General features: G+C 35.6%; 1 protein-coding gene and 1 long non-coding RNA gene across 2 annotated transcripts; one reads left to right on the forward strand and one right to left on the reverse strand.

The window, feature by feature from the left end:
• Positions 1–406: 406 nt before the first annotated feature.
• LOC104102300 (protein SOSEKI 2) lies at positions 407–4,152 on the reverse strand. Its single transcript, XM_009609983.4, has 5 exons — positions 3,805–4,152; positions 3,625–3,694; positions 2,783–2,898; positions 1,736–2,531; positions 407–679 (listed from the first exon to the last, which is right to left on the reverse strand). The coding sequence occupies exons 1-5, from the start codon at positions 4,010–4,012 to the stop codon at positions 553–555; spliced, it is 1,317 nt and encodes a 438-aa protein (XP_009608278.1). The 5' UTR covers positions 4,013–4,152; the 3' UTR covers positions 407–552.
• Positions 2,916–4,200, forward strand: LOC117278256 (uncharacterized). Its single transcript, XR_004508595.2, has 3 exons — positions 2,916–3,675; positions 3,801–3,883; positions 4,096–4,200. It is a non-coding gene; the product is annotated as an uncharacterized lncRNA (long non-coding RNA).
• The last annotated feature ends 11,399 nt before the right edge of the window (positions 4,201–15,599 follow it).

Consider the following 15,599-nt stretch of genomic DNA (forward strand, 5'->3'; position numbering starts at 1 on the left):
CGCCCCGATAACGCCTTTTAAAATACTGGTTTAGACGTTGTATTTAGTAAATCCTTAGAAGCTCATGTACTCGGTGATATACTAGTTCCAGGAGGTTATTAGACGAATGTTTGATTGGACTCGTTATGTATTACTAAGCTTTACCCTTTATTATGATATTATATTGTTTTATATCTAACTTTGTTTTTTTATTTTTGTTATGTGTTAGCTTGTCTAACAATCGATTTTAAGTGCCATCACAATCCTTTCGTCGTAAATTTGGGTCTTGACATTTGGCTTCATACGGTATAAGAAAATTTTGTTAACATGGTTAATTGAGTGGAAAGAAGTTAGTGCACAAATTGGTTTTATATACAAAGTTAACCAGTAAAATCGTAGGGGTTTGATTCACAAGTCAGGAGTTCAACAACAGTCTAATAAATCCCAAGTTGAAACCTCACTATTTTTTGCACCTCTACAGAAAAAGGATTTGGGGGGGGGGGGGGGGGGGGGGAAGTAGCTAAAAGTCTAAAAGCAGTACTGCTATTAAACAGAAGACTTTTAGAAGAAAGGTCATTTTTTGGACTGTTTAGAAGAAGACTTTTTCCTTGGAATGCATTTTCCTTTTACAGCCCTTTCCTTCTTCAATTCCATATCTTCTGCTTCTGCTGTTATTTCTCTCTGTCCTGCCTTTGAGCTCCTGCTCAGTTATAAAGTAAAGTCACGTCAATTTATATGCTATACACTTGACCAACATTAACTTCAAATTAAAGTAGACACTTTGTCACCCAAATATTAAAAGCCTCAGAAGCTTGTCTACTGTTAACTTTACTGAATTGTAAAAAGTAACCTTCTTAAAAGTTTTTAGCATTGTTGTAAAAAGTTTTTGTAAACTAGTCAGTAAAATGTTCTATAACCTTACATTCACTGGGTGCTTGGACATAAGAGTACGTTAAATTTCGGAAAAAGTGAAGTTTATTTTCAAGTTGAAAATGGTATTTAAAAATAGGAGTTGTTTGGATATGAATACTCACTTCGATCCGCTTTAATTGATTATTGACTTTTTTTTTGTGGTCTGTAATATTTGATTTTTTCAAATATCAAAAAGGAATTAATTATTTTTTTCAAAGATACCCTTAAAGTAAAGAACGTAGGAGTATTTGTTATATTTCTAATGAATAAATCAAGGTTAATATGACCAATTTCATTAATAATTAATGCTAAAAGATAAATATATGCGAAAACAACAAAAAAATTAATTAAAGTGGACAAGAAAGAATACAAATTAAAGTTATTTTTGAATTTTTGTAAATGACTTGGAGTGATATTAGCTTTTTGTAATTTTTCAAATTTCCAAAAATTCCAGAATTTAACTTAAGTTGGATTTAAAATTTTCATGGTGTAACATTGATTCCTAAAAAAGGTAAAAGTGTCCAAAGAAAGTAAGAAATTTAAGGCCAAACAGACCCTTAGTAGATAGTACTCATCATTCAATAATGTATGTACGAAAATTAAGAAGAAAATATAGGCTTATAAAATTTGTGATCTTTACATATACCATAATATATACTCCTATGTTATTATGGGGAATTGTTTTTTGAAACTAGTGATTTTAATTATTTCATAATATTTGTATTACTAACAAAATTTCTAATTAAGATAAAATAAAATTTTAAATAAAATTATTTTTAAATTTAGAAAGTTGTGATGGATGGTAAGACTTGCAAGAATAAAATGGAGATCACTTAGAAAATACCTTTCTTCGTTATAGGAAGATGATTTCTTCAACTGCGGTTCAACTTGAGCTGTTCGTTCCTCCGTCGTCATTGATTCAACAATGCTCCCACTAAAATATTCCTTCTCCTCCGACTGCAAACTCCCAAATCGTGGATTCTCCGACATGTACTTGATCTCTTCAACCTCATTCACATCCAAATTCTTCGCCGCCACTTTACACAACACCCCTTTATGAAAACTAGCACTACTACTGCTACTCTTCCTAGCCACCACCACCGTGCACGGCGGCGACGGCGGAGTTTGCTTCACAATCGTTGGCTCAGTCTTTCCTCTAAACGACACTGATCCTCCGCAGGAGATGAGTTGAAAGAGGACCGAGTTTCGACTCAGTAGTGACTCGGAGGCAACTGGATCACCATCTTCGAACCGCTTGGACGTGTTGGTAATTTCATTATTAATAGGCTTGTCTGAAAGTGAAGAGGATATTGCTGAAGGAGGAGATAACGAGTTGGTGTGAGTTAACTCGGTAGGATTTTTCCGAGTAATTGGTTGGATTAACTCGTTTTGATCATCAGTGCAAACACCTCTAGAGCATGTGGAATTGGGTGTAGTTGAGCTAGTGTAACTTGATTTCTCTTCATATTCTTCTTCAATATTTTCGTCTAGGTAATGAACGTTGTTCTGAACAATTTCTGCCTCTGTATGTCGTTTTGGACCTACTGATTTGCGTTTTGGCAGGAAGTTTGACTCTTGAACTTGTTGGCATGTGTTTCTCAATTGTGGGGACTCTGTTAAATGAAGTTGCTGAAATTTTTCTGAACGACAAATTTGTTTTTAGAATAAAACCAAAAAAAACTAAGACATTGTAAGAGAGAGTTTCATGAAATTTAGTTACTTATATTATAGCAACACTTTATGGACATGTCTACAATAATATAGAGTAAAACAATTACATGAAATTCTGAAATTGTCCAATTGATTATTGATAAATCAGGAGTGAAATTTTGATTCATGTTTTTTTCGTAAAAATAATTTCATTGAAGATAAGGTTGTGGGGAGTAATTACCTGTGGAACCTTCAATAATTTCAGATCCTTTGAGAACATACTCAGCGCCTTCAGATGGGCAGCAGATGAAATCATTTTCAGCCAAGTCATTCCACACATACCCATTCTTGTAGCTCCTACAAAGTTACCATTTTATCAGTATTTAATAAATTACTTTGTAAATATTAGAGTTAAAATTTCCAGGTAAACAAACTGACAAATATTATAATTAGTGGGGGTGATAAGAGCAACTCCTAGGACTGTTTGTCCATAGATATTTCTTTCTTTTTTCAGAATTATTTTTTCAAAAACATGTTGTCCATAAAATTTTGCAAGTTTGGAAATTTTTCGAAAATAAGTTTTTAAAAAATCAAAAAGTGGTTTTGATCACATTTTCAGAAATATTTTCCCCATTTGCAACATTTTTTCAAATAAAATGCAGGTTCAAATACTATTTTTCAACTTAACTCTAAACATACTTCTTTTTCTCAAAAATTAGTCCAAACGCCTACTTATTTGTTACATCATGCTAATTAACTATGAGCTACTATCAATTTTCATTTACTTAAGCACGAACTACTTCTATAAACTCACCTCATTTTTTCCCTAGAAATACATTACTATCTTGATTCCAAGCTAAAAATGTAAGCACAAAAGAATAAACGAACGATAATCTCACTAATGTTCTATTCATTTTTTATACTTTGAACAGAGCTCAGTTTAACATTTTGGCATAAATTTCAAATATGCATAATTCTTCCCTCTTTCGCATTTGGTAATTTCATCCAATGCTGTGTTAAAAGTTTTATAGCATTTGATACTTGGAGAAAAACAAGAAGCAGAGATGAACAAAGGGCATTTACCTTTTGCAAGACCAAGAATATAGTGAAGGCATGCCTCTACCTCTCAAGATGGTAAGCCTATCAATCACATCTGTGCAAAATTTGCATTCCATTCCATTTATTTCACAGCAAATACAACACCAATAAATCAAGAAGAGTGAAAAAAAAGAAAGACAATAAACGTTTGATTTATATAGTGACCTTTCAAGCGAAGCTGTTGATGAGCAAGATGAGTGACTTCCATGTAATGAGGATGTTCAAGTTGGCCATTTCTTGAGAGGTAATACACAACTTGAACCTTTCTGAAACTTGGTCTTATCACTGATCTTCTGCTGCTTTGTGATTTCCCTCTTTCTGATCTTTCTGGGCTATTCTCTCTGCATATTCTTCTTCCATTCCCAACCTCCATTTTCTTTCTTTTTTCTTTATCTTCTTCTTATTTTACTTTGTCTTTGTCGTTGAGAAGTGATCCTTTTTTATGATCTCAAAAAGGCTATGCAGAATAGTTAATGGAGAATGGGAGATGGAGACAAAGGAAAATACAAGGCCAACTCCTCGAACACTGCATATAAGCAATAGAAATTCACTGTATTTTTTCTACTGAGTCTACTGCTACTACTACTATACCTACTGTGCCTTGAGATCCTATGGAGAGGGAATTAGGTGTTAAGTCATGATCCACCTTTTTATTTCTCTTCTCTTTTGACTTTTACCAGCTGCTGTGGTTTTTAAATTGGGTAAACCTGCAGTCAAAATGGAATAAAAAAGTAAATTTATCAGAAAAGTATAAAATACTTAAAATCTGAAAGGACCTTTAAGCCTTGTTTTCGGAGATATATATATATATATATATATATATATATATATATATATATATATATATTTTATTTTTTTTATTTTAAAAAAAAAATCGGTACGTAAAATTATTACTCCATCCATTTTAGTTTACTAGTTTTAGGATATCACGTTGCACGTGTACTCTATATTAATGAATATAAAATTTAAAAATTATATTAATATTATTAAACTATATGATTGAGTTATTAAATTAAAATTTTGAAACCACAAACTCTTGAAAATGATGAATCTATTTCGCCAACTTAATAAAGAAAAAAATCATGTCATACAAAAATATTCTAATGCTTTATTATAACTTCAATACACGAGTCATGCATTTGCTTCAGTTGCTCGGACAAAGAATAATATGTTGACTTGTACTCAAAATATAATACAATACAAATTTTATATTAAAAAAATGATTGTCAAGAAAATTAAGGTAAAGACTTAATGCTTATTATATTATTTTATCCAACATGAAGTGCATCGTAATATAATATAATTCTCAAAATTATAAAAGTTTATTAACATTTCATGTAGATTTAATATGTCTTACTATACATCATTATAATATTGCCTTCTTCTTGTAAAAAATAATTACAGTTAACCATAAAATTTGAGTCAAAGTGGACTTCTTAAGTTTATAATTTTTCGATTTTTTCAACTCCAAATTTCTTCAAAGACTTTCCATATGTATTTAGACCATTCTCTCTTTAAGTTATTACTTAATTCAATAAGGAAAAATTTTATAACCAAAATTTAGTTAATTATAAAATTCAAAATGTTAGGAAAGTAATTTGAATTACAATTTCATCTAATATAAACTCTATTTTTAAAGGGATAAAAAAAGCAAACGACATTTCGCTAAGGGGTTTCGTATTTTTAATATAATAATAGTTCTTAGCGTACGTACCTTGCGCGTGTCCCTCGTGTTAATGAAAATAGATTTTTAAAAATAACAAAAATAATATTCAAAAGATGTGTTTGTATTATAACATAAACGGTAACGAAAAAATAAGTTCCAAAATAATAAATATTAATCATATTTGGGAGTTTGATTGAAAGGTAAAAAGATCGTTCAACTTTATTTGAGCACTTGCATAGGTGCATTGCATGTATATTTCATGTTATTTACTACACAATTTGTGTTAGATAGTTTACCAAAAAAAAAAAAAAAACCAGATTTTACACATTTTAACGGGACTTCTAAACTGTAACCTTATTATATTTATACTTAAGTAATCACATAGGCATCCGAACTCGATTTTTATTATCAGTTCTTATAAATTTTTAGCTCAATCGTTATCTTATTTTATCGATAATTTTTTTCTAAAGTAATTTTACTTGCAGCGAATTACATATATACGTTAGTTTCCTATTCATATTTCTTTCTATAAAATATTGATCAATCTTTTTACCGTTTAAAATAAGTTCACATTTTGAAAAGATTGTCATTTGATTATTTCCTAATATTTAGGCAACAAAAGTGGACAATTTTGTTTTTAAGTATACTTCAAATTTTAAGCCCTTCTATTGGTCAAAGTAAAAAGAACGTCGTAATTGCTTAGTCTAAATTCATATCACCTCAATATAATACTTTCATATTTTTTAATCAAAACAATGTATTGCGTGCACTTTTTTTTATCGTGCCTTAGGTAAAACAATTAACTAATATTGTTATGTCATAATTGAACTATGTTTACTTTACGTCCTAATTGTTAACTATAGTTAACAATTTAAATTAGAAAATGACTTTAAGTAAAAAAAAAATCTTGATTTTGTATCCTTAAATATTAGGAGTTCCCACATAATTCAAATTAGGAAAGAAAATTTTAGTTGATTTCAAAGTCGTTAAAACTAGAAAAATTATTTAGTTACGATTTTGTCCAATGTGAAACTAATTTTTAAAGAGTGAAAAAAGCGAACAACATTTCGCTAAGGGGTTTCGTACTTTTAATATAGTATAGATATATATAAATATGTCTTGTTTTTAGTTTTAGTTTGTTTTAAAAATAATGTCTCTTTTTATATCTAGTAAATCTTTAACTCCAACTTTCCATATGACATATGTAAGATTGTGAGATTCAAGGATGTTTTGATTTATTATACACATCTTTAGTTTAAGACCACGAAATATAATTGCCTTCCTTACTTTCTTAAACTTTGTGTATGGTCAAACTAAAACACATAAATTAAGATGGAGGGAGTAAATTATTTTTTATTTTAAACATGTTATGATATTTCCGTGATAATAAAGGCATTGTCCGTACCAATATAAAACGGGAAGTTCCAAATTAAATCATTTCTAAAAGTAAAAAAATATTATTATTTTTGAATAAATTAATACTCTATCCGTTCACTTTTACTTTTAAATATTCTAAAAATAAATTTTTACTTTTACTTGTTACTTTTAGCATATCAAGAGAAGAGAGTTTCTTTTTTCCTGTTATACTCATTGTATTAATTACTCATTTCAAATTATTTTCTTAAATTCATTATATATCATGATAAATTATGTACTTCATTTATTATTTCTTAAAGAGTGTGCGAAGTTTATAATGGACAAATAAAAGTGAACGGAGAGAGTAAAAAGCTATGTCATATAAATGAAACAAAGAGAGTACATATTATTAGTGTATGAAATTCTTTACATATCCACCCACTAAGCTCACAAAACTCTGCGACTAGTTTTAAGCTAGCGTTTGGCCATAGATTCTCAAATTTATCGTTAAAAAATTTGATTAGTGTGATTAATATGAAGATAAAAATCTATTTGAATATAATTTTTCAAAACATATTTCACTTTTTTTTGTTGAGAAAATATGAAAAGTGACTTATACCCATAAGTTCTAAAAACTATCAAAAATACCCAACAAACAAACTTGATAATCCTGTATATGCATAACCTTCACCAATGGCATTCATTATCATTATCACAAACCACGGTCTTGAACATAGATAAGTTTGGTACAAAATTATCATTTTTATAATGAACTACATAATCTATCAACTGCTAATAACACAATTACTAGCTACTACAATTCGTCAAATTGCAATAATATTACAAGACATCAGTCCAAAAAAATGATAGTAACTAGCTGGTGGATTAATTGAGTCATATTAAATGATTAATTTTTTTACAAAATAAAAAAGTTTGGGGTAATTTTGAAATTGTTAAAAAATAACGGTAATATTTGAGCCGAAAACAGGTGTAGAGCCTTTATCCCAGTGTATAATAGAGTAAGGAAAGCTGGCTGTTCAAAGTGCAATCTAGGATGCTGACCATATTGTATTTACTATGGCACTCAATGTCCTCCTACTTTTTAGCAGTGTTTTGTCGTCCAACTTTATCCCATAATCCAAGTACTTTGTTTAGTTGGATACGTACTATAGTCGTTGTTGATTATGAAAAAGTCTATGTTGCTGCAACTTCATTATTCTCTTTTGGATTGTTTTCCAACAATAGCCAGCTTTCTGCTGAGAAAACTTATTGGACTGCTCTAACCACAAGTACATCCTACTACAATAAAATACTAGTACTAGTAGTCTAATACTGGAGTAATAAATATATGATGTGTTTTCTACTCGGGGATTCAAATCTGCTCTCATTATATTTATATCTCGAATCACAAGAGTAAATGTGTAGTATAATAGATATCGGTGGAAACATTCGGAGAAATACTTCTCGATTTTGTTGAAGAACAGTAAGATTAAGTTCAGGTCAAAACTAACGTTGTGGACCTGTCTATATCTTTGTACTTAACATTGTATAAAATTATTAGAACAGTTGTATGCAATGCACTCGCTCAACTTATAAAATAATTCTACCTGATTGGAGGTACCAACATTGTAATGATCCAACCAGTTATTTTGATTTTTAGAACCTCGTTCCTTAAAATAAAAATTCCATATGTGTTTTTTATGATTTATGACTTGCGGGGATGATTGATTCGAGATTTGGAAGTGTTTGGGTTGAAATCGGAACATTTGGTTATTTAAGATGGCTAAAAAGGCCAAGTTTAACTTCGGTCAATATTTTGAGAAAACGACCTCGGAATAGAATTTTTACGATTCTAACTGCTCCGTATGGTGATTTTGGACTTAGGAGCGCTTTCGAAATTTTATTTGGAAGTTCGTAGTTAAATTATGCTTGAAATGGCTAAAATAAGAATTTAAGGTTGGAAGTTTGACCGGGGAGTTGACTTTTTGATATCGGAGTCAAAATCCAGTTTCAAAATTTTCATAACTCAGTTATGTCATTTATGACTTGTGTGCAAAATTTGAGGTCAATCGGAGTTGATTTGATAGGTTTCGTCATCGAATGTAGAAGTTGAAAATTTTAAGTTTCATTAAGCTTGGATTGGAGCATAATTCGTGGTTTTAACGTCGTTTTATGTCATTTGAGATTTCAAATAAGTTCATATGATATTTTAAGACTTGTTGGTATAATTGGTTGAGGTCCCGAGGGCCTCGGGTGAGTTTCAGATGATTAACGGATAAAAATATTGACTTAAAAAGCTGCTGCATTTTTTTCTTCTGTTGGATATTTTTGGGTTGTGATCGAGCCCAAGATCGAGCCCAGGGTCGATGACCTGAGGCGAAGCCAGGGACGAGGCTCAGTATCGAAGCCAAGATCGAAGGTCCAGCTCGAGGGCCATGATCGAAGGCAATGCTCAAGGGCCATGATCGAGACCTAAGATCGAGGGTCACAATCGAAGGCTCAGGCTCGATGCCATGATCAAGGCTATGATCGAAGGACCAGGCTCGATGCCATAATCGAGGCCATGACCGAGGTCCAGGCTCGAGCCTGTGATCGAAGCCATGATCGAGGCCTAGGCTCGAGGGCCATGATCGAAGCCACTATCGAGGCCCAGTTCATGGCCCAATTCCGAAGGCTACCCGGGCAGTTTTATAAAAAGAAGGCATTTGTCTCATTCGCCATTTTTAACAAATTAGAGCTTGAGCAAAGGCGATTTTGGATAGATTTTCAAGGAAAGACATTAGGGTAAGTGATTCTAACTCGGATTTTGTCTATATACACAAATATATCATTGGTTTCACCATTTAATTAATGTTTTGAGATTGAAATTTAGAAAAAAATTTGAAATCTCATAGAAACGAATTTTCGAGATTTCGGTATCGATTCAGAGGTCGGATTTGAGTGAAACTGGTGTGTTTGGACTCGTAATTGAATGGGTTGTCGGATTTCGTAACTTTCGCTTTATTCCGAGACGTGGGCCCCACTGACGAATTTTTAATTAATTTCGGGATTTTATTGAAAATGTAGTATTTTCTTATAGAATTGATTCCTATAAATTTTAATTATTGTATCGAATTATTTTGGCTAGATTCGAGCCAAACAGAGTTGGATACTCGAGAAAAGGGTCTACTAGTGGATTAAGTTGGAGCAAGACGAGGTAAGTCTATTGTCTAATCTTGTGAGGGGAAAATTATCTCATATGTGATTAAAAATAAATAATTGTTGCTAATTGTGGGGGCTACATACGCACGAGGTGACGAGAGTCCCTGCGTAGCTACTATTAATGCTAAAGTCCGGGTAGTTTAGGACTCAAAGCATGAATTACTTGTGTATATTATATTCTTTATTTAATTAATATTATTTGATATATATATATATATATATATATATATATATATATATATATATATATATATATTGTGAATTGTTAGATAAAATTATTAAAGGATGGAAATCTCTTATACTTGATTTTTCTGTTTAAATTAATTAATTGTTAAGAGAAATTGTTCTTCCTCCTAAATTTATCTTATAATAAATATACTCTCATTCCGGAGCTACATAAGAAAATATCCTCCTTTCTTGTGGAGCGGGCCGAACGTCTCGGCAGGATAGATGCATCTATGGATCGTGTCGCATGTCCCTCGGCAGTGTACCCGAAACTCCGGATCGGGCCGAATGACCTCGGCAGAAATCGTGCTTGATAATAATAATAATTACACGATTTTTGGACAATTGAATTGTAACTTGTAAAGTTATTTGATAAATTAGAAATTTATTGAAATTGAATTGCAGCTGGTATAGCTATTTGATAAATTAGATTTTTTATTCAAATTGAAGGATTTAATTAATAGATTGGAAATTGTTGCATTTGAAGGATTTTTGTTATTTCTGCTAAATGAATAAAATTATTGTTTACTCTGTGAATCATGCTGATTTGAATAATTATAATTTATTCCATTTATTATTGTTGACCCTTAGTGAGCGTCAAAGTCGGCCATCTCGTCTCTACCACTTCGAGATTAGGCTTGATACTTATTGGGTACACGTTGTTTACGTACTCATGCTACACTTGCTGCACTTTTTGTGCAGGATCTGAGACAGATACTAGTGGAGGATCTATCATAGCACATCCTCGTTATCCAGAGGTGTAGTGGTGAGCTACCTTTGTGAGCCGTCATGCAGCTACTAGTGCCTCTTCTTGTATTTTTAATTCTGTCTATTTTAATTTCAGACAGTATTTGGATTTTTGTATAATCTACTGGATGCTCATACACTTGTGACACCAGGTCTTGGCACACACATTGGTAGAATTTGGTGTTTTATTATTTTTTTGGATTTAAATTTTATCGATATTTGTTTAATTTATTAGTTGGCTTGCCTAGCTATAGTGTTAGGTATCATCATGATCTATATGTGAAATTGGGTCGTGACAACATGGTATCAGAGCGATAGGTTCACGTAGGTCTCACAAGTTATTAGCAGACCTAATAAAGTCTTGCGGATCGGTATGCAAACGTCTGTACTTATCTTCGAGAGGCTATAAGGTGTTAGGAAACTACCCTTCTTTATATTCCATCGTGCAATTAATGTAGTACTAAATATCCTTCTCTTATTCTCTCACAGATGGTGAGAACGCGCTCTAATGAGGTTCCAGACCACGGAAGAGCTACTCCCCTAGTTGCTAGAGGCCGAGGGAGGGCTCCAGCCCGTGGTAGAGGGCGATGACGTCCCATGACTGTTCCATTTATGCCACCAGTGGGTCTAGCAGCGACTCCCATTGTTGAGGAACAGGGTGAGGTGCCTGTGGCAGAGCCAGCTCCGGTGGATTTCACATCTGCATTGGGATTTCAGGATGTCATGGGTCATATGTTGCGGTTCATGGACAATATAACTCAGGCCGGTTTATTTCCGGCATACTCAGCCACATCTCAGGCGGGCGAGGGAGCACAGACCCCTACCGCATATGCTCATAGATAGGAAGCTACTGTATATCAGACCCAGGGTGCATTACCCGTGGGTGGAGCCCAGCCAGTGGCAGCAGTTACACTTGAGCCCCGGCCAGCTATAGTCGCTGATCCTCAGAAACTATTGGGCAGATGGACTAGACTACATCCTCATGTCTTTGGGGGTGAGCGACATGAGGATCCCCAGGATTTCATTGATCGGTGCAAGGATAGACTGTACAATATGAGGATATTAGAGTCTCATGGGGTAGACTTTGCTACTTTTCAGCTAGAGGGCAGAGCCCGTAGATGGTGGCAGTCTTATATTCTTAGCAGACCAGCAGATTCTCCTCCCATGACTTGGGACAGGTTCACCCGTATCTTCCTGGACATGTATATTCCACCCTCCCAGAGGGAAGAGTTGAGGTTTCAGTTTAAGCAGCTCCAGCAGGGTCAGATGTCAGTGACCGATTATGAGGCGAGGTTTTCTGAGTTATCTCGCCATGCACTTATGTTACTCCCTACTGAAGCGGAGAGAGTGCAGAGGTTTGTTGCGGGTTTACATACTGGCATTCAGGCTACTATGGCTCGAGAGGTTGAGATGGGTACTTCTTATGAGTTAGTCGTGGAGACAGCCCGGAGGATTGAGGGTGTACGTCAGCGTAGCCGAGAGCAGGTTACTAGAGATAAGCGATTTAGGTATTCTGGAGAGTTCAGAGGTGCTCCGTCTGGGGGCAAGGTCAGTTCGTGAGAGGGCAGTCCAGCATGCCCCCATATCCAGCACCACCGCCTCCTCGAGATGCTCCAGTGCAACCCTATCTTAGTGCTATACTAGAGAGTTCTTATCGCCCACCAGCTATTCGGGGTTCTTCTAGTAGGTATTCAGGTCACCAGGGCCAGACTTCTAGTCAGCAGCTTATCGCACCGAAAAGTTATTACGAGTGTGGGGATCCTAGTCACATGCGAAGATTCTGCCCCAGACTGCGGGGTAGACCAGTGCAATAGGGACAGCAGCCTATGATTACCGCATCAGTTGCTCCACCAGTAGTCCGACCACCAAGAGGTGGATGACAGGCGGGTAGGGGTCATCCCAGAGGTGGAGGTCAGTCAGGCGGAGGCCATCTAGTTGGCGCTCCAGCTCAGTTTTATGCTTTTCCAGCCAGACCAAATACAGAGGCCTCTGATGCCGTGATTACATATATTATTTCTATTTGTGGCAAAGATACCTCAGTATTATTTGATCCAAGATCTACGTATTCATATGTGTCATCTCTATTTGCTCCATTTCTGGGTGTTTCTCGTGAGTCCTTGAGTACTCATGTTTATGTGTCCACTCATGTGGGAGATTCTGTTGTTGTGAACCGGATCTACCGGTCCTGTATTATTACATTCTGTGGTTATAAAACTAGAGCAGATCTCCTATTGCTTGAGATGACCGATTTTGAAATTATTCTGGGCGTGGATTGGTTATCTCCATTTCATGATATTCTAGATTGTCATGCCAAGACTGTTTCCTTGGCTATTCCAGCATTGCCTAAGCTGGAGTGGAGGGGTTCGTCTGTTAGTTCATGGTTGAGAAGGGTTGTTTGACTTATCTAGCCTATGTTCGGGATACTACTGCAGAGACTCCGGCTATTGATTCAGTGCCTGTAGTTCGGGAGTTCTCCGATGTATTTCCTTCATATCTTCTAGGTATGCCACCTGATCGCGATATTGATTTCTGTATTGACTTGGCTTCAGATACCCAGCCTATATCTATCCCACTATATCGCATGGCTCCGAAAGAATTGAAAGAATTGAAAGAACAACTTGAAGAGTTACTAGCCAAAGGGTTCGTCAAACCGAGTGTATCGCCTTGGGGTGCACCGGTATTATTTGTGAAAAAGAAGGATGGAACAATGCGGATGTTTATTGATTATCGCCAATTGAACAAAGTCACTATTAAGAACAAGTACACATTGCCGTGTATTGATGATCTATTTGACCAGTTGCAGGGTGCTAGGGTGTTTTCTAAGACTGACTTGAGGTCGGGGTACCATTAGTTGAAGATTCAGGATTTGGATGTTCCGAAGACTGCTTTCCGGACTAGATATGATCATTATGAGTTTCTAGTGATGTCCTTCGGTTTAACTAATGCCCCGGTAGCATTTATGGATTTGATGAACAGGGTATTTAGGCCATATATTGATTCGTTTGTCATTGTCTTCATTGATGACATTTTGATCTACTCGCGCAGTAAGGAGGAGCATGAGGAACATATGAGAGTAGTGTTCCAGACATTGCGGGAACAAAAGCTATATGCTAAGTTCTCTAAATATGAGTTTTGGCTAGAATCTGTAGCATTTTTAGGGCATATTGTATCGGGTGATGGTATTAAGGTTGATCCCAAAAAGATTGAGGCAGTTCAGAATTGGCATCGTCCCACTTCGGCGACTGAGATCAGGAGTTTTCTGGGCTTAGCAAGTTATTATCGTCGGTTCATGGAAGGTTTTTCATCTATTGCAGCACCTTTGACCAAATTAACCCAGAAGGGTGCTCCGTTCCGATGGTCCGATGATTGTGAAGTGAGCTTTCAGAAGCTCAAGACAGCATTGACTACATCACCAGTGCTAGTGTTGCCTTTTGATTCGGAAATGTATACAGTGTATTGCAATGCTTCACGCGTTGGTTTGGGTTGTGTATTAATGTAGGAAGGGCGAGTTATATGCATATGCTTCATGTCAGTTGATGCCCCACGAGTAGAATTATCCGGTACATGATTTGGAGTTAACTGCGATTGTTCACGCTCTTAAGATTTGGAGGCATTATCTTTATGGGGTGTCTTGTGAAGTTTACACCGATCATCGCAGTTTGCAGCATTTGTTCAAGCAGAGGGACCTAAATTTGAGACAACGCAGATGGCTTGAGTTACTGAAAGATTATGATATTACTATCCTATATCATCCGGGCAAGGCAAATGTGGGTGCAGACGCCTTGAGTAGAAAGGCAGAGAGTATGAGTAGTTTGGCTTTCATTACAGCAGAGGAGAGGCGATTAGCTTTGGATATTCAATCCTTGGCTAACCGACTTGTGAGGTTGGACATTTCAGAGCCAGCCAAATTCTTGCATGGGTTGTAGCTCAGTCTTCACTATTTGAGTAGATCAAGGCTCGCCAGTATGATGATCCACATGTAATGGTTCTTCGAGAAACGGTACTACGGGGTGGTGCCAAGGAAGTTACTATTTGAGCGGATGGTGTTCTGCGACTCCAGGATCGTCTATGTGTTCCTAATGTGGATGGACTGAGGAAAAAGATCCTAGAGGAGGCACACAGTTCTCGGTATTCTATTTATCCAGGTGCTACGAAGATGTATCATGATTTGAGGCAACATTATTGGTGGAGGCGAATGAAAAAGGACATAGTTGAGTATGTAACTAGGTGTCTAAATTGCCAGCAAGTTAAATATGAGCACCAGAGGCCAGGTGGCCTACTTCAGCAGATAACTATACCAGAATGAAAATGGGAACGCATCAATATGGACTTTGTAGTTGGGTTGTCGCGAACCTTGCGGAAGTTTGATGCAGTTTGGGTCATTGTTGACAGGTTGACTAAATCAACACATTTTATTCCTGTTGTGACTACGTATACTTCAGAGAGGTTGGCCCAGATTTATATTCAGGAGATAGTTCGGTTGCATGGTGTGCCAATTTCTATCATATCAGATAGAGGCCCTCAGTTTACTTCACATTTCTGGAGAGCAGTACAGAGTGAGTTGGGGACCCGTGTAGAGCTCAGCACAGCCTTTCGTCCGTACACCGACGGGAAGTCAGAGCGGATAATTCAGATTTTGGAAGATATGCTCAAGGCATATGTGATTGACTTTAGAGGTCAGTGGGATCGTTTCTTGCCTTTGACCGAGTTCGCTTATAATACCAGTTACCCATCCACCATCGAGATGGCTCCATTTGAGGCTTTA

This window comes from Nicotiana tomentosiformis, chromosome 5 (assembly GCF_000390325.3).
Source record: "Nicotiana tomentosiformis chromosome 5, ASM39032v3, whole genome shotgun sequence".
NCBI classification, from domain to species: Eukaryota; Viridiplantae; Streptophyta; class Magnoliopsida; order Solanales; family Solanaceae; genus Nicotiana; species Nicotiana tomentosiformis.